General features: G+C 38.6%; 1 protein-coding gene across 1 annotated transcript in view; it reads right to left on the bottom strand.

Annotated features, from left to right (window-relative positions):
- The window catches only part of LOC143035158 (lon protease homolog 2, peroxisomal-like), an 87,775-nt gene that overhangs the window by 6,289 nt on the left and 55,505 nt on the right, over positions 1-25,981 (bottom strand). Inside the window, exons 12-17 of the mRNA XM_076201792.1 lie at positions 25,178-25,286; positions 16,037-16,138; positions 10,602-10,759; positions 7,721-7,933; positions 3,798-3,989; positions 1,633-1,743 (exon numbers count right to left, since the gene is read on the bottom strand). Coding sequence (XP_076057907.1) covers positions 1,633-1,743; positions 3,798-3,989; positions 7,721-7,933; positions 10,602-10,759; positions 16,037-16,138; positions 25,178-25,286 — 885 coding nt within the window. The remainder of the gene's footprint in view (positions 1-1,632; positions 1,744-3,797; positions 3,990-7,720; positions 7,934-10,601; positions 10,760-16,036; positions 16,139-25,177; positions 25,287-25,981) is intronic.

The following is a 25,981-nucleotide window of genomic DNA, read 5'->3' on the forward strand; positions in this document are numbered from 1 at the left end:
AGAAGCAAAGAACACTCAAGCTTATTTAGACAAACTAGAATAATATCTTAGTAATAATAAAATGGAAACCTCACCCATGAAATCATCAGTAACACTGCTTTCTCCAGACACTTATGAATCAAGAAACATCCAACAGTAAAATTAAGTGGCCACACCCTTCCACTGGAAATAAGGTGATAAGCCTATGCAAGGAGGTGTGTAGCTTTGGCTGAGGCAGTTACCTTTGCCTTATGCACTTGGACTCTTGGGACAGGTAACAAATACCAGTAAGAATTGGAGAGGAATGTGGTATTCAAACCCACAACTAAGAGAATATGAAGCCAGCACATTTCCAATTATACCACCAGTACACTTTCCATAACAAGTGACCCAAAACTCACTTTTAATTCATGGCCTCCAGCCCACAGATCAAAGATCTAACAGTGAAAGTGAAAATAAACATATTCACATAAATCATAAGCAGAGGCTTTGTTACAGCAGAAGAAAACTCTAAGCACAGTATACAAACAGTTCTTTAGTTCTTTAGAACCACACTTGATTATGCTTCCATAGCATAGTTCCCAAAATCTGGAAAATATTAAATATTGTACAAAAAAGAGCACTGAAAATAATGACAGGATGCACCCAAACAACCCCAACACAATATTTTACACACAGAAACCAGAATCCCATCCTTAGAACACCACATACAAATGATAGGAACACAATTTATGCAAGGGCCTTCAACCTAACTGACGCACCTTATTACATCACACAAAAACAATAAAAAAAAAATACTTCAAGTTTACAATAACCTACCACCTTACCACAACATACATTCAAACTCAGATAACAAATCAAACTCTTCATGACTGACCAAGCTCCCTTTTCCATCTGCCCCACAAGGAAATCCCTCCCAAGAGAAGCAAGAACCACAGCATGCTTGCATTCAGGTCACCATCCAGTACTAAGTACCAGAATAGGCTTGGGTATAGACACAAACAGACCCAAATGCAACCATCACACAAAACACTGAACATCTCAACATACACTGCCCCACCCTAGCCATACCCAGACAACTACACAATATTTCTTCCATGAGTGAGTTATGGGCCAGTCTGGTGGCTAGTGGAAGTTACCTGGGTTTCTTGCAAGAGACCTGGGGCAATGGATTGATTGATTGGTTGTCTGTTAAACTGGGAAAGAGTGCAAATGACAGGGGTGAATATATGAAAGGATGATGTGGCCTGAATAGATGTTCTCATTTGCTTCATCAATTATTTTGAGAGGATGAGGAAGGGCATTGCCATGTGAGGAAGCAATGGGGGTAGACTAGCTTCAGTTGTTAAGCCCTGATGAGGAAATGTTGTACCTAGCCTTTAAAACCAGGTAGTATGGCAGGGGATAGTGATGAATCTTCATTCATGAGGGATGGGGATGGAGAATGTTTTTACATTGGTTTTAATTGTGCATGTAGTCAGTGTATTCTTTGACTTGGCCTCCCTCCTCCTGAAGAGGAGAGTTCCTTTTATGTAAAACTACAGAAATGCAGTGTTAAAATATAAAACTGAAGGGAACACTCAGTTTTGAGATAAATGACACCTACTTTAGATACAATGAACAAATATTTGAACAAACTTCTTAATGACTCACAAGGACAGACTTTGGAAGCTCACTGATGTCCTTTTTATTCCCAACTGGGATGATCACAATTGTAAGGCCAGCTCGATGAGCAGCTAATATTTTCTCTTTTATACCACCAACCTGCAATACAAAAGAAAAAATGGACAGAAATGAAATTATCATAAAATCTACCTAATTATGGCTGCATAACTTTTACATGTCAATGGTGGTAGTAATATCATATACATACATACATACATACATATACCAAGGCTTTTTCCCCCTTACTAGGGAGGTAGCCTAAAAGGAAAAGGCATAAAATCATTCCCACCCATTCCATCCCTGAAAACACTCCACACCCCTCCACCCTCCCTCCCATCTTAGCACCTCAGAAGCAGTGTCGCAAGACACAGCACATCCACAGCAAGGACGCTTCATTAAATCGGTGACCCCCCCTCTCCGTCCCCCCACATAAAGGAGAGGACGGGGAGAAATCCCTTCAGGCTGCGTCAAAATTTTGCTCACACACACTACCTCACCCCCCATCCCCCCGTCCATTCCACCTCATGCATCACAACATCTTCCATATACAATCATTCTCCATTCACCCCTGTCTTCTGTCCTCTCCCGTCCTTCCTCAACAGACATTCCCCTCTTCCCCAAAGCCCCCCTCACCCCATCCATCCAACTCATCCTAGGACGTCCCCTCATGTTCACTCCCTCCACATCTGCCTTCCATACCTCCTTTACTAGTCTTTCTTCACTCATTCTTTCCATGTGTCCAAATCATCCTAATACTCTTTCATCAACCCTATCTCCCAACTCCCTTTCCACCCCTGTTCTCCTCCTCACCTCCTCATTTCTCACTCTATCTAGCCTAGTAATCCCAATCATACTTCTCAGACACTTCATCTCAAACACATTCAAGCTCCTTCTCTCTTCCTCTCTTATGTTCCATGTTTCTGCTCCATACAGTGCTGTTGGCACAATCACTCCTTCATACAGTCTCCTCATAGCATCCATTCCCAAATTTCTATTCCTCATTACACTTTTTAATCCACCAAGGCATTTACTCGCTTCTCTCAATCTACATTCTACCTCCACCTTTACTCCACCTTTTCCTGCCACATTTGCACCCAAGTATCTAAAACTATCCACTTCCTCCAGTTGCTCTCCCTTAATGCTCACTTCCAGATTACTGCCACTTTCACCCCTTGTACATCTCATCACCTTACTTTTACCCACATTTATCTTCAGCTTTCTTCTATCACACACTCTCCCAAACTCTGTCACCAACTTCCTCAATCCCTCCTCTGATCCTGCCACAAGCGCAGTGTCATCCGCAAACAACAGCTGGCTCCCCTCCCACTTCTCTCTATTTTCTTTAACCATCTCCAATCCCTGACCCACTACCCTTGCATTTACCTCTCGCACTACCCCATACCTATTATATACAGTACAGTATATGTCTCTCATACAGTAGCAGTGTCAAGGGGGGGCTTTGGGGAGGGGCTCAAATTGAGCCCTCCAATAATGAGTCAAGCTCCCCCTCCCCTCAGCCACTCCAATGGTGCTGTCAGAATTAAGTGCTTAAAGAACTCACCTGATTTACCTTTTTTTTTTTTAAATGCATGGCATTACACATGTGTGACATGAAGTAACATGCAGTGGATAGAAGAAAGATCAGAAAATGATTGTCAACATCTGTTTTTTGTTTTTGTTTTTTAATGCATGGCATCACACATTTAGGGTGATGGTGTGACATGAGGTAACATGCAGTGGATAGAAGATCAGAAAATGGTGGTCAGCATCTGTTCTTTGTCTTGGGAGTGATATCTCTAAGTTGATTTCTGGGGTGAGTTTGGTGGAGTTCAGAATTTGGTAGTCTATTACACTATTATACTTTTGCAAAGATTTTCTACTCACTGCATCCTCACAATTAAATATGTGGAACTTTTATGCTTAGAAACTATGATCTGTTCTTACCACTGTAGCTAAGCAGATTTATTAAAGCAAAATACTTTGATTAATTTCTGAGGTACATTTTCAAAAGAATTATGAATCATTAGAGTTCAATACAACTTGCAGGATCTGAAAAACAAAATCTACTGAGCACTGATATGTCTCATCTAAGTTACTCTGAACCAAGTATCCATCACATAACACTATGAAGTTATATTCCTGAAAATCCTTACCGGAAGCACAATACCATTCAATGTGATTTCTCCAGTCATAGCTACATCAGGTCTGACACACCTCCCAGAAAGGAGGGACACAAGAACTGTGATGATAGTGACTCCTGCTGAGGGGCCATCTTTGCTTATGGCTCCAACTGGGAAATGCATGTGGATCTCACCAGCTTTGCTCAAGTCTGCATCTATACCAAACTAGAAATGCAAGGTTTAATTAAGTATAACATCCTCATATTCTTCTTTTACACAAAATTACAAAACCTGCTCTTTGTTAAGTACCAACATTTGCTGTAACCATTCTAATGAAGTAACAATGGTTGGACCATAGTATTTGACAAGTGACTAAAGTACCATAATCTGTACATCTAAAAGTATTAACTGAATAAAATATATGGGGAAACTTTAACCTTTTATTTATTAGACCTTGTAAAATATATTTATAATATCAACATACATAAACATAAGATCAAAATCACAATGTACCATAGAATTTTTTCCATAATTTAATTATGACTTTTTTTTTTACTAAAATCATTTCATACAAATAATGGACTATGTATTTAGTGCAATATTACCAATTTCATACATCAATATTTTGTTCATCATATGGACACACCTCTAAGGTTATGATTTTAAAATTATATTTCTCCAGTATGCATTTTCTATTTTTATCATTCAAACTGTACAATCTATTTCAAACCCATTATACCTGAATTTCATATTTTAAATACAAACACACACCTGGCTCAAAAAATGGAGATTGATAAATTGAGAAGGGAGAATGAAACTTTGATAAATGAGAGAAAAAAAATCTAAATACCATGGAATAAAAAGAGGATAGGCCAACAACAAATGAGGATAGGGGAAATAGAGCAACCTTTAAAGAGATCACAGAGCAACAGGAAAGAGAAAGCCTAGAAGAAGGAAGAAAGATCAAAGAGAAAGAGGCCATATGATTAAAGTATTCAGGTCACTATAGGGGACAGATTGCACTGACAGATGATATCTCTTGATTAACCCCTTCACTCCGGGCCAAAATCTCGCGGGCAGCATTAGCTGCCAGACGTGCGATGTTGCGTCTTAATACTGGCATTATAAAAAATGAAGTCACTGCTGTATTGCTCGTTCTCTTTCACCCGTGAATTTTGATAACCATAGAAAATATGATGAAGCCAGTTTACAGAGTATGGGGGTCATGCAGGTACAACTACAATAGATATAATCAAGACGCCGACATTGGCATCCTCGCGTACCCACTTGCTCCTCATGATGCCTACGTAGGCGTCATCATATGGAAGGGGTTAAGGATGGAAGGGCTTTAGGAGGTCACAGTAACAAATTACGAAGGACCACATGTCTAAAGAATTGAAGAAATACAGTTTTCTGTATAGTTGCCTTAGTACTTGGAACAGCATAAGAATGTGATAACTTGTAATCAAAGATATAGATGAAGTTGGAATTGTACACAAATTTGAGGCTAGGTATAACCAAATTGCAGAGTAGATGGTACCCAAGAAGCATTGCTCCTTACCTGTATATTAGTGGTAGCATTCGCAACTCCTACCCCAGCAATCTGAACTCAATTCCCACCCAGGGCTGAAATAATTTCAGCACCTCTGCACTGGTTTGCCACTTTGCATGCTGGTCCCAAGCCCAGATAAAGGAGGAGGGCTGGGAGGACAGGCTTAACAAGCTGCTCCCGTAAAAATGGCCACTGCTTGAGATTTAGAACCAGCCTCAGAACAGACTAAAAAATGAGACCATAAGGAGAGAGCTGGGTGTGGAAAGCATAATCAATTATGTTGAAAGGTCCCAGTTGCAGTACTATGGACATGTGAAGAGGATGGAGGAACATAGGACGCTGAGGAGGCGGTATTACTGGGTGCTCAACATAAGACATCCCCAGCAAGAGATGGGACCAAAACATTGACAAAGCCCTCAGAAAGCGGGGAACATTGCTCAACGCCATCCGTGCTTGAGAGACGTTCCTTGACTGAGAGAGCTGGAGGAGGCTGGTCGCCAACAGGCCTGACGGCCTACTGGGAGATGGGTGAGGTGAGGTGAGAATAATAATAATGCATGAGGGTCTAGGGTTTTTTCCTTTTTATCTGATGTTTGGTAGAACCCCATAAGAGCCCTTTGCCTCCTTGTATGAGATGATGTTGTCAAAGGATTCAGAAGGAAATATCTTTTACTCAAAGCTCGTATGTACTAGTTTAAAAAAAGTTTAAGAAAATTATGCAAATAGCTGGGGAAAACCTAGGAAGGTCACAAGAGGTTTACAAAGGTTATTATGGTAAGAAAACATTTAAGAGGGAATTCAATGTTGGAGATTATCCCACTGAAATTCACTGTATCCAAAATATGAGGGACCATTCAGGGTGCTTGAGAGAAGGGGCGGTAACAACTATATAATAAGAAACCTGATGAGGAGATCAGGTGTGCAACAAGCACACATAAACCTCTTGAAAGAGTATCACAGGGGTGTGGAGGAAGCAGCAGTTGGTGTGATTGAGATGGTACAAGCTGATGGAAACTTTGATTCAGATTTAAGGAATCTAAAATTCTTTTATGATTTGGACAGGTCAGACATAAGTGTAGCATTAGAGGGATCTTTGTCATCAGGGGGGTGCACGAGGAAGTCCAAGTGCTCCTCTGCAAAAATGCAGATATTTTCCACATGCCTCACTGTTACTCAAGCCACATCACACAATGTCATCTTAGAAGATAGAGCCAAGCCAGTGAGGCAGACCCCTTACAGATTGTCACCCCAGAAGAAGAGGATTATGGAGAAAGAAGTGAAGTAGCTTATGGATCAAGGATTAATGGAATCTAGTACCAGTCCTTGGGCTTCACCAACTGTGTTAGTACTAAAACCTGGAGGTAAATGGAGACTATGTATTGATTACAGAAAGGTGAATGTAGTCACAAAAACAGACCTTTACCCTCTATCCAGAATAGATCTCACTGAGGAAGTTGCTGCTGTGAAGTTTTTATTGAAGATAAATTTGATGAAGGGATATCATTAGATCCCTCTTACAAGCAGAGCTACTGAAATATCTGCTTTTGTTACCCCATAAGGGCACTTTCAACACAAAGTGACCCCATTTGAAATGAGAAATAGTGGTGTGTCTTTTTGGTGCCTTGTAAATTGGCTAGTCAAAGGAGTGCCTTTGGGAAGAGCACCATTATCTAGGACATCAAGTCAGCCAAAATCACATCACACCATTAGAAGCCAGGGTGAAGGATATAATGGAATTCAAGGTCCCGAAGACAAAACGAGGTATCAGAAGATTTATGGGCATGCTTGAATTCTATTGAAGGTACTGTCTAATGAAACAGTACCAACACAGAATAGGCCTGGCCACAGATTGAAACTGCCATAGATGTAATCACCACACTGAGGGCAGAACATCTCATACTAGTGCCCCACACTATTTCACAACAACACAATCTTGAGCTACTTGTGGTCACATCTAGATACCATTGCTTGTTACCTGAAGGCTGCAGGTATTCTACAAGAAAGAAGAGACCTGGGCAATGTATTGATTGATCCATTAAATTGAGGTGCCTTTCCAGCTTTCATTTCTTTCAATTCTATTTGTACATATCTCCTCTTTTGTAATAGCCTCATCATTTGCCTTACCCATATTATTTTAATCTGTTCCACTGCCACATTCATACCTTCCTTGTCCTTTTACAATCAACTTCTGCAAAATATTCTGCCCATCTGCTTCTCACAACTCGTCTTCCATTAGCAACTGTGTATCTCCTTTTATCTCTCATCTCTACAAGACATACCTTTGCACCCTTTAAAATTTCTTTCAAAATTCTAAGACAAATATCTACCCCACTTCACATCCACTCTCCACTTGGCTTCTCTATTACATCTTAATGCTAATGTAAATGTAAAATAAGATACATACCTGTTTAACATTCTGCCGAACCCAGGACAGTGCAATTTTTGCTGATTCTTGCATGACAGAACCTAACTGGCCGGTGAGAATAAGGCCTGGGTCTCCATCGGATCGAGATGCCTCAACTACCAACACCTCTCCACCTACTGGTGTCCAAGCAAGGCCAACTGCAACCCCAGGAACACTAACTCGCCCAGCTAATCCACTTTGGAAGATGGGTGGCTGTAGAGAGAGAAATTACAATGTACTGAAATGTACAAGAATGTAATCTCACCAATACTTAAAAGTGAATAAATCAATCTGTTGCCCCAGGTCTCTCTTACAACATAACCATGACCCCCTGGAAACTGGCTATGTCCAACAGTTCAGCTTGTAAGTCACTAGGTGAAAAGATTTTGTGTTGCTCTCTGGAATTATTGGATGTAGGGCAGTGTAGTATAAGGTTCTCTGTGTCTTACATGTGGTGGTTGCATTTGGGTCAACTGTTGACAGGCTGATTCTGTGCTGGAACTGTTTTAATAAGATGTGGTGATCTTAATGTAGATGTGCCTATGTAACTTTTGCTCATCTTGGGAGTAACAGTTCTACCGAGTTGATTTCTGGAGGGAGTTTTGTCAAGTACACGTGTTGGCAGTCAATTGTAAGTGCTTGTTTTGTGATGTGTGTATGTATGGGTGAAATAAGGGGTAGTGGAGATAGATTATTATACATATTCAAGTAAAATACTGCTGGGGCAATTATTATGATGTATTTGGTGAGCTGTGTTTATATGAAGTGATAACTGGGGTGGGTGCATGGATTAAGGCTTTTGCATAAATATGAAATAATAGTTGCTGCTGGTAAAGCAGACTACCTGATTAGTGGACACAAAACAGATTCCTTGGATAATCCATAAAATGGCTGCAGGATGCACCCTTTGTTACACATTTATATTATTTGAGCTTAGAGAGGTTTTAGTTTGACCACTTAGTGTAATATTTCTCTTTATAAAAGAATAGTGATGATAATAATAATATTAATAATAATAATAATAATAGTAGTAATAATAAAAATAATAATAATAGTAATACATACATACATACATATACCAATGGCTTTTCCACCTCTGCCTTCCACACCTCTTTTACTAATCTTTCTTCATTCATTTTTTCCATGTGTCCAAACCATCCTAATACTCTTTCATCAACCCTATCTCCTAATTCCCTTTCCACCCACGCTCTCCTCCTGACCTTATTTCTCACTTTATCCAGCCTAGTACCCCCTATCATACTTCTCAGGCACCTCCTCTCAAGAGACTAATGAGCTATAGAGGGCGAATCAAGAAAAAAAAACATAGAAGTGAAATATAAAGAAGAGGTAAGTGCACCAAAAGAGGAACTGGCTGAGTTAGGATGCGAAAATGAAAGGTTGAAAAACAATAACATTGAGAACATAAAAATAGGTAAATGAACAGATAAAAGCAATGAAAACTGAAAAAATAGGAGAAAAAGATTTACAACTTAGGAAAGAATGGAAAAAAGACCAAGAAAAAGAGAAGGTAATTTTTAAAGAAATAATCCATCAACAATTACAGGAGAATGCCAAAGATGCAGTCATTAAAGTAATTAAAGAAAAAGAAAATCTAGTAAGAGATACAGCAGAAAAAAAAAGTGTATAGTAATATAATGTCTAAAGGAAAACATAACTTTCATTCCTGAGAGATTAAGAAAAGAAAGATTTGACAGGAAAAATTCTAAAGTACGAAATCAAGAGAAAGAATTAGAAAAGGAAACAGAGGAAGTGCACAGAATGGGTAAAATGCAGAAGGAAAAAGTCATCCCCAAAAGATCAGATTAAAGTCTCTTCCACACTCTCGGTCACTGCCTGTATTTGCTTCTTCATTTCTTTTTTCAAGGCCTCATTTTTGTTTATATCCTCATTTTTCATTCTTTCATTCTCTCCCTTGATCATATTCAGTTCTTTTTTCAGTTCGTCAAGCTCCTGTTAGTCTCTTCATTTGCTTTTTTAGTTGAGCTATTTCTATAAACATTGCCCTGTGTTCACTTTTCAGTTCAATTATTTCATCTAACAAATCATTGATCTCCCTGTTTCTCGCATTATTTTTGTACCTAGGTTCTCTATCCATTTCTATCCCTCTACCCAAAATTCTACCTTCTCTTGCAAAACCGGAAAATGCGTGACTCTCAAACCTTTGGTAAGATTTCGGGGTTTCATTCAAACATGTCCTTTTGGGAATTACCCCCAGTGGTGATTCCACCCTACTTACATCCAGACAGCTCTTGTCCAATTAATTTTTCCTTAATTCACTGTTGTTTTCTTCCATTTTTTTGAGTAATCAGCACTAAAAATTACTACAAAGACTACAACATTTTGGTCACTTGATGTACACAACTCTCCATTTTGTAAACACAACTAGCACCGTTTCCAAATTTTCTATCAACGAAGCGCTGCTTAGTACTGCAGTGTTCTTTTTGGATGTCCTACTCTGACCGCTGTATGTGTTTGTGTGTGTGCCATGCAAAGAAGTGGTGGGGGTAACCCAGCTCCAGCTACTGTGTTCAGTCCTACTGTGGAAGTACTATGTCATGCTGCATTGCATTTCATCTGAGCAGTGTGATAGAAGGTGGATATATTGGGAAGACAACAAATGAGTACTGGATGGTTGTGGTGTGGGTATAGGATGGCTGTATGCTTTGACTCAAACCCCATTTATATGGGGGAAAATGCCTTTTGGTATATATATGTATATAATATAATGTAAATTTACAATATAAGGGAAACTTATACACTGAATTCTACAAATACAACAGAACTTGGCCGTATTATCATTGGTGAATTTTGCAGTGTCAACAGGACTTTTTAGCGATATCATCTTAGGATAAATGCTTACCCCAAGGATGTCATGCACCATCTTTTCATCAACTACAATAGGGAATTCCTGGTGATCCTGCAGCTGACCAAGACTGATTTCTGGAAGTTCTTCTTTCTCTTCTCCCTCAACCTCTGCATTGTTATTTTCTATATCCATCTCCTGAGGCTTTACATCATCTGTGTAAATGAACACAAATATGTATCAATGTTATAACTTGACTTGAGTTTCACATATATATTCAGTACCAAAAGGTCCTTTCCTCCTTTTAAGAGGGTGGCCAATTCAATGCATACATTTGCCCTTCACCCATCCCACACTAATCCAAAATACCTTTTTTTTTTGTCATTTCCATAGCTTCTTATAAATAAAGGATCATTCCTATCCCCTAACTACTGCTTGGGGTCAGAAGCAATGCAGCAATACACAACACCTCCACAGTAAAGCCAGATAACCTAAGCTGGTTTTCTTCCACTATGGTGACTCCCACCATAATCCAACTGAGGTAATATATTTCCTTATCCATCCACAACCACTCTCATACCTTTCCTTTCACCTCTCTCTTCATGGGTTGACAAATTTACTTCCTATACCCCTTTCACCCTCTCTATTCACCTGATTCTCAGTCTCCATTCAAATTTATTCAATCCACATCTGCCTTCCACACTCTCTTTGGTGGTCTTACTTGGCTCATTCTTTCCATTTGTCCAAAACATCCTAATATTCTTTGATTGACTCTATCTACCAGCTCTCTTCCCACCCCTACTCTTTGTCTCTTCTCATTTCTCACTCTATCCATGCTCACCTGTGCCCTTCATACTTCTTAAACTCTTTTTCACAAACATGTTTAGGGTTGTACTGCCTCCAAAATCCATATTTTTACTCCATGAAGTGTCATAGGCACAATCACTCCTTCATACAGTCTTCTCTTTGTGTTCAACCCCAGATATCTATTTCTGATGCCATATTTCATTTCACCCACACATTCACTTGCATTCCTTACTCTATAATTCACCTCTAACCCCACTTCATAATTCCCTACTACATGTGACCTTACTTAAGCTCTACACTTCCTCCAACTCTCTACCATCTTCATCCCTTGTATATCTCATTACTTTACAAATTTTGCCTTCATTTACATTTAACAATCTCCTCTCAGGTGGCAATGATCTCTTTAAAGAAATCATGGAGAAACAGAGAAGAGAAACTGATATGTAAGAGGGAATAGTGAAAGTTATAAAAAAAAATCTTGTCAGATATGTGGGTGATATCACTTGTCATAGTCTTTGATTGACAAGAAGACCACATCACCTATTGGAAGGTATACTAGGAACATAAAATGAAAAAGGTTAGGGAAATTAACTCTATGATTCTGGGGAATGACTCAGATGTAATAGATCAGATTGATAACATAGTTAGATTAGATTGGTACAAAAGAAATGGCTTGTGTCCAACAAAAGTAAAATTCAAATCAAAAGCCATAGTGAATGAAGTGATTAGAAAGTTTTGGGAGTTAGCATAAATAAGAAAAGTTAAAAAATACAGTATTTGGATTAGGAAAGACGCAAATAAAGGTAAACATGCAAATAAATGAAAGCTTATAGAAGCTTTTTTTTTAACTATCAATCAGAACATGAGTAAATTGTTTTGAAAAAACAGGATGGCAGTATTACACTGGAATCACTACATGGAAGCTTAAAGTAGCATATGCTAATGGTTTACTATCTGTCAGGTTAGAGATAAATGACAACTCAAGGATAAGGAGCCTGATATTTTGTGCTTAGTGGAAACCAAACTCCCCAAAAAATTATCTACAGTGGCAGAATAATAGATAAACCTGGAGAAGAGACAGAGGAAACCATCAAAAAAAGTAGCAATTTGGTCCTTATTGGCAATTTTAATTGCAGTGAGGTCAACTGAGAAGAATGGGAAGTAGCAAGGCAGATTCCCGAGGAAATACCTTGTAAGTATAGTGATGGAGAACACAATGGACCAGTGGGTAATGAAAGCTGTCAATCAAAACATGAGTAAATGGTTTTGAAAAAACAGGATGGCATTATTACACTGGAATCACTACAAGGAAGCTTAAAGTAGTGTATGCTAATGGTTTACTATCTGTTAGGTTGGAGATAAGTGACAACTCAAGGATAAAGGAGCCTGATATTTTGTGCTTAGTGGAAACCAAACTACCCCCAAAAAATATCTACAGTGGCAGAATAATAGATAAACCTGGAGAAGAGACAGAGAAAATGATGAAAAAAGGAGCAATTTTGGTCCTTCTTGGCAATTTTAATTGCAGTGAGGTCAACTGAGAAGAATGTGAAGCAAGTAGCAAGGCAGATTCCTGAGGAAATACCCTGTAAGTACAGTGATGGAGAACACAATGAACAAGTGGGTAATGAAAGGGACTTGGGTAAGAGGAGAAGACATTCCCACAAGATTAGATCTGCTACTAATCACAGAGCCAGACATCATCAGTTCCTTGATAACTGAATTTCAGCTGTAGGATATGAAAATTGAACCAAGGAGTGAATCACACTGGCAAGGCAGATTGAATTTTGGGAAAGCAGATTATTAAGGGCTGAAGAAATTCTTTGAAGAAGTTAACTAAGAGGAACTCATGAATACCACAGGAATAATGAAGAAATGGAAAGTCTTTTTTAATATTCAAAACCTGGGAATGAACAAGTAACGTAAAAGTGGGAGATAGTCTAGGCTCTAGCGATCATAAAGAAATAAGATTTAATATTATTTGGGAAGAATTAAAAAGTATGAATAACATTCAAGTACTGGACTTCAGAAGAGCCAATACTGACAAGATGAGAGGCTATTTGAGACATTTGATCACTTACGGGACCGACCCAGGGGGCTGTGACGTGGTCAGTCCGGACATCATTAGTGCTGTCAGGAGTTGGGTCACGGAGGGTACGCATACCTTGGGTCCAGTCACTTGCAGGTGTGGGGTCAACAGCCAGGTCAGCGATTTGGACGAAATGTATAGTAACCTAACAGATTTAATTCTAAATGCACAAAATAAATTTATTCCCCTCAAGTCAATATGGAAGAATAGTAATACTCCCAAATGGATGACAGACAGGCTGAAACATGAGATCAGAATGAAAAGAGGACTTTACGTAAGAATAAAAAATGGGGAACATACCTTAGATCCATATATAACAATATTGCAAAACTGATTAAAAAGAATATGCACACAGCAAAATGTAACCATGAATAAAATAAGGAAAGGATAGGCCCAATTCAAAATGACAAAAATGTCATGATAGAATCTCAAAGAGCATCATATATAAAATGTAGGGCTACACAACCCTGAAAATAAATACAGCTTAGATAACGCATTTTTAAAGAAAACTGAATGTGAGAGAGACTTTGGAGTTCTAGTGAGTCCTAACCTTAAATCCAGGAAACAGTGCATTAGCGCCAGGAATACAGCAAACAGAGCATTAGGTTTCATTGCTAGGAAGGTTACAAATAGAAGTGCAAACTCCATCTAGCATTAGTTAAACCCATCCTTGACTATGTGGTACAGTTTTGGTCTCTGTCTTATAGAATGGACATATTTTCACTATAATCAGTACAGAGGAGGCGAATGCCCAAAATGATACATGGGCTCAGAAATTTACCTTACAAAGAGAGGCTTAGGCACCTTAACTTACACTCTATGGAAAGGCACAGAGTGCAAATTGATCTAATAGAGGTGTTTCAGTGGATAAAAGACTTTAACATGGGTGATGTAAACAAGGTCATCATATTAAGACAAGGTAGGACTCACAGTAATGGATTTAAACTGGACAAATTTATATTTAAGAAGGAAATAGGCAAGAATTTGTTTACTAATAGGGTGGCCAATGAATAGAACAGACTTAGTAACCATGTAGGGAGTGCTGAAACTATAAGTTATTTTAAGAAATGGTTAAGACAACTTTATGGATGGGGATTTGAGGTGGTAATGGACATGGAACTGCCTAGTGTAGGCCTCATGGTCTCTTGCAGTCTCCTTCATTCTTATGTTCTTATATGACCACTCCCTAGCACCCCTATCCCCCACTCCCTTCCATGCATCACAGCATCATACGTACACAACCATTCTCCACTCACCCCTATCTTCTGTCTTCTCCCTTCCTCAACAGGCTTCCCCCTCTTTCTCAGTGCCCCTTTTACTCCATCCATCCATCTCATCCTTGGTTTCCTCCTCTTGTTCATTCCCTCCACCTCTGCCTTCTAAACCTCTTTTACTGATCTTTCTTCACTCTTTCTTTTCATGTGTCCAAACCATCCCAATACTCTTTCATCAACCCTATCTCCAAACTCCCTTTCCACCCCAACTCTCCTCCTCGCCTCCTTTCTCACTCTATCCAGCCTAGTAACCCCTACCTTCTTCTCAGTTATTTTATCTCGAGCACATTTAAAATCTTACTCTCTTATGTTCCATGTTTCTGCCTCATACAATGCTGTCGGCACACTCTCCCCTTGGCATCAATTTCCAAATGTCTATTTCTCACCAACCAGTCCACCATCACCGTACCTCCCTTTTTTAGATACTCTGCATGACATTGATCTTTTACCTAATTGTAGTTTACAGGAAAGGAACAAATGCTTGATAGATCCTGTCTCTATTCTCTAATTTTCTAACATACCTAGACTCAAATTCATGTATAGTTCCAAGTTAATCTTTGATTTCCAATTATCATAAATTTGAACTCATGTACTGTTTAAGCTTGGGCTATATGACCTTCTAAGGTATTCCACATATTCATACATCTATATGGAAAACTGTATTTCTTCACATCCTTTTGACATGTGGTCTTTCTTAATTTACTTCCATGACATCTTATAGCCCTCCTATCTTTAATCGGATCTCTTCTATCAATGCACTCTATCCCCTTTAGTGACCTGAACACTGTAATCATGTCACCTCTTTCTCTTTGATCTTTCAAGGTTGACAGACCCACTGCTTTCAGTCTCTCCTCGTATGGTTTATCTGTCAAGCTGGGGACCAGTTTGGTTGTTGCCCTTTGTATTCTCTTTATCTTCCTTATATCCTTCATTCTGTGTGGGGACCATACTACTGATGCATATTCCAGTCTTAGACATATCAGGATTTTTATGAGCTTTTTCATCATCTCTTCATCCATGTAATGGGATACCACTTTAATCTTCTTCAGTAGTCCATATCTTCTTCAGTAGTCCTGCTCTCATCATTTTAATCACTGCTTTCACCTCATCTTTTCTTAATTCTTCCCCATTTTCCTCATTCATCACTGTCATTTTCTTAGCCCTTCCCACTACAACCACCTTCCCCTTCCTATCCTCTTCACATTTAGATTAAGGACTAAAGCAAAAGCATATATATAATAATAATAATAATAATAAAATATACAGACTATTTAAATTATGAAAACATACCTGCATACCCAAGAAACTATGCTTTGACTAACCTTCTACCATGTTTTCTGCAATCTGCACAGCCACAGCACGACAAACAGCTCCAATTTTTCGCTCCAAGGTCCTCACACCAGCTTCTCTAGTATACTCACTAACTGTCATGAAAAAAGAAAAACGTTTATCAAACTTGATACAGTGGAGATGGAGGAGGGAGTGAGTAGGAGGATGGAGAGGTTAGTGTGGAGAAAAGAAAGGAGAGGGGACAAAGAAAAGAAGAGACAGGGAAGAGAATGGGGGAAAGCAGGAGATGAGAGAAGCTGGAGGAAAAGAAAGGGAAGATACAGTGAAAATGAGAAAGGTGTGAAGGAGGGTGAGAGGGAAGGGTAAGAGGAGAAGGGGTTAAGGAGGGGGAAAGGAGAAGGATAGAGAGGAGTGGGAAGAGGAAGGAGAAAAATATAGATGGAGTAATGAAAGGAAAAGGAGTGGGTGGGAAAGGAACTGAAGGGAGAAGGAATAAGAACAGGAGGGAGAAGGGACAGGAAAAAGAGGAGAAGAGGAGCCGGAAGAGGACAAGGAAGAGGTCGTGAGAGTGGTGAGAGGACAAGGAGGAATAGAAGAGGGAGAGAAGGAGAGAAAGGGAGAAGAAAAAAATAAGAAAAGACATTCAAAAGTGGAGCTATAATTTTTCTAAAAGGCCAGTGTTCTCTACAAACATGAGAACCTCATGTCCTAGGGAAAGAGCCTCCCTTTCAAGTGTCTGTGGGATGTAGAATATTCCATCCTCACTGCAACAATGGAAAAGGTATTACTATCACAGGTCCACTAGACTGGGACACTAATAGAAAGTGTTGTACTGTTTGGGGAACTAAGCAGTCATCACAGAATGGTTGTGTTTCCCAAGAAATGAGGTAACTATGTGTGAGATATGTGTGACCCATCCAGACACAGATCAGTGCAGCACCTGAGTGGTGCCCCTACACATGTACATATGTTTATATATATATATATATATATATATATATATATATATATATATATATATATATATATATATATATATATATATATTTATATATATATAAATATATATATATATATATAATATAGAGAATGATAGGTGGGGAATAGTAAACGAAGATGGGCTAAGAATACATTTATTGTCCTAATGTTTCGGTCTCTATGACCTTCTTTGGAGGACTCACTACAATATACTTTGATCCCAAAATTTATACCTGTAGTGGACAATCTGGAGAAGTGTGCTGGCCCGACTGACAGGCTGTAAGCCTACCTGGGAGCAGAAGTAAGTAAGTAAGTGGGAGGAACTCATCAAGCTTTGAGTGTCAAGTTTTTTCCAGTGCATTAATTATTAAGAGACTAGCTGCTTTGGAAAGGCATATAAACCCTTCTCTATTGTTGCTGTTTTCTTGGATGTTTATATGTGCAGCTTCAACTGTCTTTCTCATTTTCTTTTCTAATCCCTTATGTAAAATCTTGACTTTGTTCCAATCAGGTAGGTTATTAGTGTTAGAGGTGGCGAACCAGGGAGTTGGATGTCCTGTTTGCTCTTATATAATTTTTTTGTGTGAACCAGGGAGTTGGATGTCCTGTGTGCTCTTGTATAATTTTTTTGTGTTCACTCAATGTCTTTTCAATCCCTCAACCTGATTCACCTATGTATGCTAAGAGACAGCTGCTACAGGGAATGTGATATATCACATTGGGGTTGTTGTGATTATTAGTGTGGTCTTTAAATATTCTTCCTATTTTATTAGAGGATGCCTTGGCAATTTTTATCCCACCTTTCAATAAATACTTTTCAATATCCTCTGTTTTTTCATAATTAGGTACAGTTATAAAATTTCGTGTGACTTGATCTTTCGTCACTGCCCGGTCATTTGACCTGGATGCCTGGATATTTGGTCCGTTGGTCTGGGCGTTTGATTTTCGTGGATTCTCTTTGCTTTGCTTTTTGTTTGATTAATAAGGCCTCCTGGGTATTTCAAGTTTTTTAATGTGTTTCTAATGTATGATAACTCATCTTCAAGGAGCTCTTCGCTGCATATAGGATAGGCTCTAAGGAAGAAATCTATTAAGACACCAGTTTTGATTCGTTTACTGTGGGCTTAGAAAAAGTGAAAAAAATCGTCTCTATTGGTGGGTTTTCTGTACACAGAAAGCCTTAAATGATTAGGACCTCTGTGTATCAATGTGTCTAGAAAAGGCAGTTTGCATTCTTTCTTATGTTAAACTGTGAACTGGATGTCCATATGAATTGCGTTGAGTCTCCTTACCTTGTTCTCAATATTGGTTTCTTTAGACATTATTACAAGTATATCATCTACGTACCTTAGCCAAGTGGTACATCTTCAATGATGTTAATATATTTGTTTCCAATACCTCCATAAAGAGGCCAAAATAGCCGATAATGGGCTTCCCATTGCGAGACCTTTTGTTTGTTTAAATTCGGTGTTGTTAAAAATAAGATATCCAAACTTAACGCACATTGAGATTAAGTGCATCCAGTGCATTATCAACAGAGACATTGGTAAATAAAGCTGTTACATCAAAACTAGCTAATTTCTCGTCATATACTTTGGAATAGTTCGGATGAGTTAAGTGTGTCCCACTAATGGAACCCATGGTTTTAGATAAGGGTTTTGCCTAACATTTTGCTAGTTCATGAGGAGTGCTCCCGATCCCTGATGGTATGGGTCTCATAGGGATGCCCACCTTGTGCACTTTGGGTAGACCGTGCATTTTGGGGGATTTTGGCGCTTCTTCCGGTAAGCCTTGAAGCTTTTCACTTCTGGGTGATTTTCATAGGATTTTTCTTGCTTCCACATTAAATCTTATTGCTTCCCTATCTGCGCTGATGGCTGGTTGTCTTTCATAAGTCAACTTGTCATTCAACAGATCAGACATTTCTTCAATATAATCAATTTCACTTAAAATGAGCACTCCACTGCCTTTGTCTGCCTGAGTGATTACAATATTATAATTTCTATTCAATGTTTGCAGAGCTAATCTAAATCATATTAGGATGACATAGTGATTACAATTGGCTAGGGCCTGATAACATGCTAAAAACCTTGGGTGAAACCTTGGTCGACTTTGTTTTCATTCTATCTATAGTTAATACAATTGGCTACAGCCTGCCTGATGAAAGGGAGCTGGATTGATCAGTTTCATTCCATTCCTTTCATAAAACTCTTTGATATCTGCACAAACAAAATAAGCAGCATTTAAACAAAATAAGCAGTACTTAAACAATCCTTTTTCAGTTTAGATAAAGTATTTCTGGTTTTCTTCAAAACCTTTTTTTTTGTAAATACACATTACACAAATCTAGCTTACAGAACACATTATTATCTCCAACTGTAGCCAACATTTCATCAAGCTTAGGCAATGGGTATTTCTCAATATTAATTTGACTATTTAAATGCTTAAAATCAGCACAAATTCTCATTTTACCTGAATCTTTCAAAATTGGTACAATGGGGCCCAAGTTCTATGATTTCCTTGTCCAAAAGCTCTTGTACAGCAATACCAACTAACTCTTTGTGCACTAATGGCACTTGCCTTGCTTTGATGAATTTAGGAGTAGCATCTTTTTTCATATATATTTTAGCTTCAACTCCTTTAATAGGTAAATCTTCATTTATTTCATAACTATCCAAAAGTTGTTTAGGATTATCAGAAACATTAATGCTATTTACTGATTTCACTTTCAAAGCTTCATCTAAACCTGTAATCTAAATGCCTTCTTTGTTCTTTAGATCTCTTACACATAAATCATTACAGTGTGAATCAGTAACAAAAAATCTATGCTTTGTATTATATTTGTTAAATCTTACTACAAGATCAACTTAACGTTTTACATTTATTTGATGACCTCCATAAGCAGTCAATTCTTTGGAAGATGGAGTCACTTTAACATTTAGTACTTTTAGTCATTTTTCACTTAATAGTGAAACACATGAACCAGAATCCATCTCTAAGGGTATAGATTTATCATTTAACTTGTACACTTCTGGTTTAACAGATTTTATATAATTACAAGAAACTTTCAGCAACATGTTTTTATCAACAACATTATAAGCACCACACTGGTGTTCTAACTCATTTTCATGCTCTGGTTCACATTCATAGCTAATTTTACATTTTTATTCTTAAAACTCTATTACTGAATTTATCTGAATCATTTTGCTTAAGAATGAGTGAAGAAAGACTAGTAAAGGAGGTATGGAAGGCAGATGTGGAGGGAGTGAACATGAGGGGACGTCCTAAGATGAGGTGGATGGATGGGGTGAAGGGGGCTTTGGGGAAGAGGGGAATGTCTGTTGAGGAAGGACGGGAGAGGACAGAAGACAGGGGTGAATGGAGAATGGTTGTATATGGATGATGTTGTGATGCATGAGGTGGAATGGGCGAGGGGATGGGGGGTGAGGTAGTATGTGTGAGCAAAATTTGACACAGCTCAAAGGGATTTCTCCCCGTCTTCTCCTTTTATGCATGGGGGGGCCAGAGAGGAGGGGTTGCCGATTTAATGAAGCGGCCTTGCTGTGGATGTGCTGTGTCTTGCGACACTGCTTCTGACCCAGGGCAGTGGACAAGGTGCAGGGATGACCCGTCATCCAGGAGGTGCTAAGATAAGAGGGAGGGTGGAGGGGTGTGGAGTGGATTCAGGGATGGAATGGGTGGGAATGATTTTATGCCTTTTCCTTTTTGGATACCTCCCTTGTAAGAGGGAAAAAGCCTTGGTATATGTATGTATGTATTTTGCTTAAGTCTACAATTTTTTTCTAAATGACCCTTACAACCACAAAAGCGACATTCCAAGTTTTTAAACCTACAAGCAGAGCTTGGATGTGGGAAACCACAATGCTTACACTTTGACAAAGCCTTGCTATGCACTTTATGCACAGGTGTACCTGATGAACTGGAGTTCATCATCTCTCCTATGTGAGCTTTCTCAAGTGACAGAATGCGGTCTAGGAGTGTTGAAGATGTCATTTCCTCTAGTTTCAGGTCTTCAGCAAGCAGATATTTGAAGTATGGTACTTTATCAATTGCCATAGACAGTTGGTCTCACAGCCTGGCATCAAACATTGCACCAAATTTACAATCCTTTGCCAGTCTCTTCAGGTCTGCATATAGTTCTTTCACAGTTTCTTTTTAAACTTTATGCCATTGTTGAAAAGAACACAAGCTTCAGTGATGTGAAGGCTTAGTGATAAAATGTTTCTTGTAGTCGGCATGTCTGGAGCAATCAAATTTGCTAAAATTCCAAACATTTTAGTGCCTATGCAAACAAACAGTTGATTTTTCTTCTTGTCTGCATCAGTTATTTCCTGAGTGACTAAATATGCTTGAAACAAAGCCAAATAAACATCAAATGGCAGTTCTTCAGGGTTAAACGGTCCAATCTTTATGGAAGATGCCATCTTTTAAAATCTGGTCTAGCTTCTTGGCTATCAAAAAATTTGCAGACAAATTTAGGTAATTTTAAAACTTTCTCCTCTCTAATAGGAGAAAAACAAATGAATGATTTCTGTTGTTATGTAACAGCAAGCAATATAAATAAAGGCACCCACAATAGGTGTGGCCACCCTTAGCCTAGTCTAAATACCAGGCATCATGACACGTCCAATCAAAGGTGGCAGTGGTACTCACACTAGGTGTGTTTACCACTATTTTCTGGTCTAAACCACCAGAAAAACACTCAAAAATACTTTGTGTGACTCGTCACTATTGTTATATCTTAGTTTTTCTGTGCATTTTAATTAGTTTCATTATTAATATCCTGAAAACAAGAAGGATAAACCAAACACATGCTTACTACAACACTCTGGCTTTGATTACATAATGGTGCCCAATGCGCGCGAAAACCTTAACGAAATAAAAGCAGAAGGCATATATCACCACGAACCTAAACACTGTTTTAATCTGAATACACTACATCCCCCCATCCCTCCCTTGCATCACAGTAACATATATACAAAGCTATTCTCCACTCACCCCTATCTCCTGCAATCTCCCTTCCTTACTCACTAAATGGATGAAGTTACTTTTGTTCTCTCTAATATGAAAGAAATATTTTGATATTAATAACACTGTACAACAAATTTCAGGTTTACGAAAAAAACATAGTTCTCATGTGCATTTTATTATGAAGTTCAGTGTGCTGAATTCGAATTTGATAAAAAAAATTCATATGACGTCACATGTTCCCAATGTGCAACAGAACCGCTTTTATGTTGTAAAGGGATCCATCTATGAATAGCCTCCACTCATTTGGTTCATAGGTCAGATAATTGAATATGCCTCTAGTATCATTACAATAAGTCAATTTGTTTTCCAAAAGTGAAGAATTGCTGTAGATCTGCAGAACGCTTCCTAAATACTGTAATTGGAGCATCTTCATCCAACAGGTTCCATTGTTGCAGACGTGAGGCCAGGAGTTCACTCTGTTGCTTATTAAGTGCTCCATCACGAACGAGATCATTAAGTTCCAGTTGTATGATGGGTGTGGTTTCTTATCAGATTCAAGCTGTGTCACATACATTGTAGTTTGAGATTCTGAATCGTCCGAGTTGCTTGTGTCATCACTTGGTAGTTCAGAGGGCGACTCTAGTACAGGAATATCACTTGAATGTCGAACTGGGCGAATAGCAGACTGAAGATCTGGATACATGCTAGATTTCTTACTTTTTCTGTTGTGACCTGCAGGGAAATAAAATAAAATCAGACTAAAAATGGGTATTATTTACCTTGTTGTATTATATGGAAAGGGAGCTATGCTTGTGGTCATCTTTGTATCTTTCAGCATCAAGTTTTTTCGTAAAATCTTGAATAGTGTTTGCACACACTGTTTCTTTATCTAGATTATTCCGATAACCATACTCTGTATGGGAAGCTTTTTTTTCAGATCTCTTCTATATTTATTCTTTTTGCATTTCTTTTCGTGTCCTCTTGTTTTTCCATTGTCCCATTTTAATAAATCATCCCTATCAAGGATTTCCATTCTTTTCATGATTCTATAGAGTCAGTAGATATCCTCTTTCTCTTCTCTGCTCCAGTGTTGGTAATTCCAATTTAGATAATCTTTGTTCATATGTTAATTTGGAAAGAACTGGTGCCAACTTTGTCATTGCTCTCTGTATTCTTTCTAATTTCTTTATATTCTTCTTAGTACTGGGTGTCCATAGTGCTGCTTCATACTCCAGTTTTGGTCTTACTGTAACTAATACTTTTTTAATCATTTCCTCATCCAAATAGTCAAATGCCACTTTCAATTACCTTAATAGGTTGAAGGTTTCTCCGACTATTTTACTGATATGCTTGTCTGGTGTCATGTCCCTGCTGATTATTAATCCAAGGTCTCTTTCCAAGTTCACTTTTTTTACTTCTTCACCAATTTTATAATTTTTTGCTGTTGGTTGTGATCACTTGCAAAAATAGTGGAAGTACATATTATGTATTTTGATCTTTTTCATTGATACATCCTTTGAAAATATATTAAAAAACAGTAAAGAATACACATTGGATACCCACCTTTAATATCTGTTAAGCAGAAGTAAATCTGTTGAATGGTCCTTTGGCTCCCTCCAGACCATTGGTACACCAATCATGAGGCTAGGCCCTTTGCCTTTCACCCAGACAGAAAGGGAACTTGTACACCTGACACAACATATGTGAGGTGCCCAGTGTTTGTCCTGGTGACCCAGTTTACATCCAAAGTACAGCTCATAAAGTTTCTTTACATGATGAGTCAACTGTCTCTTGTATTGCCTTAATGTAACTGATCCACATATATAACAAAAACTGTCTGGTGAATTTTTGCATTCTCTAGGCATTTTAGCTGTCTTGTAGAGAAAAAAAACATGTGAAAAATTATAGAAATGGTAACAGCAACAAAAAATATTAAATAAAAAGTAAAAATAGGAAGCACTTATAGTAAGCAACAAAACTGGAGGGTTGCAGAAAGAAACATATGTTATATTCATGACCTACACAAAAAATACCACTAGAAAAGGATATTCTTATTTCCCCTTTTTTTTTCATTGTTATACAGTGTAATATATAGAAATTATTTTTAGTTTTCAAAAGAAAACCAGAGTTTAGGATACTACTTGCCTAGCAGTATATATTATTACTAACATTAGCATATTACCACATTCAACAGTTAACATTAGTTTCTCTACATTTAAGATTCAAAATAACACATACGAGGTCTGTTAGAAAAGTATCCGACTTTATTTCTTTTCTTTTCGAAAACCTGATGAATTTGAATCAAGTGTGCTTGCATGAGCTGACCTTGAACCTTCATGCACATGTGTGAATTTTTTCCTGCCTGTCGATAGCGTCAGTTGCTAGCAAGCAGCATTTCCCTAAGGTTGTGTGTAGTGCTCTCAGCAGTTTTTCACTGCTTCCACTGTGACAACTGGGATTTGGTTTCTGGGTCATACCCGTACACCCAGGACTTGTCACCAGTTATTATGATATTCATGAAGTTGGGGTCACTGTTTGTGGAGTCCAGGATGTCCTGTGAGACTTCAACACAAAGTTGCTTTTGCTCTGCCGTCAGCAGCTTCGGCATGAATTTTGCCACCACTCTCTTCATGGCCAAATCTTCAGTTCACAATGGAATGTGCCGAAAAAGTGCTGATGCCCACCTCTTCCGCAATTTCTCAGATAGTCACACAATGGTCCACAGCATTCACTTTGGCAACGACCTGGTCATTTTGGCATGTTGATGGCCAACCGGAGCATGGCTTGCTCTCCCTCATTATGTGGCCGTCTTTAAACCGGTTGTACCACTCCTTAATCTGTGTGATGCCCATAGCATCATCACTGAAAGCCATCCAAACCTTCCAAATGGTTTCCACCTGGCTGTCGCCCAGTTTCTGGCCAAATTTGACGCAGTAGCGTGGCACCAGTCGTTCCGTCATTTTCCTTGCAATGAAAAACTGCCAAGAGCACTACACACTACCTCATGCAAATGCTGCTTGCCAGCAACTGACGCTATTGACAGGCAGGAAAAAATTCACACATGCACACAAAGGTTCAAGGTCAGCTCATGCAACCGCGCTCAATTCAAATCCATCAAGTTTTTGCAAAAAAATAAATAAACAAATAAATAAAGTTGGATATTTTTCTAACAGACCTCATAAATTAGAAGTGGATATACTTACTAATGCACACAAGGGATTCTTTACAGATGGTGAAAGTGTCACTAGTTAGGCCATGGTCTTTCACTTGTTTGGGAATAAGATGAAGCTGTCCAATCATCACCTTTTCTTCCTGATTCCATAAAAAGATATGATGTAAAAATTTCTTTTAAAAAAATCTTAAGATATATAAATAAATAAATGAATAAATAAAAATAAAAAAAATACATACAACCCTATGCCAAGGGCTTTTTCCCCCTTACAAAAGGCATAAATCCACTCTCACCCCTTTCATTCCCACCCATTCCACTCCCTTTTACCACCCCTCCCTCTTTTCTTGGCTCCTCCTGGATGATGGGCCATCAATGCATTTCGTCTACTAATCTGGATCAGAAGCAATGCAGCAAGACACAACACATCCACAGCAAGGCTGCTTCATTTAATTGGCGATCCCCCCTATCTCTGTCCCCACATGTAGAAAAAGAGAAGATGGGGAGAAATCCCTTCAGGCTGCATCAAAATATCATTCACATATAACCACTCCCTACCCCCCTACCCCACACACACACTCCTTTCCATGCATCACAGTATCATGCACACACAGCTATTCTCCACTCACCCCTATCTTTTGCCTTCTCCCTTCCTTCCTCAACAGACATTCCACTCTTGCTCAATGGCCTTTTTATTCCATCCATCCATCTCATCCTCAGTTGTGCCCTCATGTTCACCCCATCCACACTTCTTCTACTTATCTTTCTTCACTCATTCTTTGTGTCCAAACCATCCCAATACTCTTTCATCTACCCATCTCCCAGTTCCTTTTCCACC

The sequence above is a fragment of the Oratosquilla oratoria genome, chromosome 18, assembly GCF_046742065.1.
Source record: "Oratosquilla oratoria isolate Oo_2021 chromosome 18, ASM4674206v1, whole genome shotgun sequence".
Lineage (NCBI taxonomy): Eukaryota > Metazoa > Arthropoda > Malacostraca > Stomatopoda > Squillidae > Oratosquilla > Oratosquilla oratoria.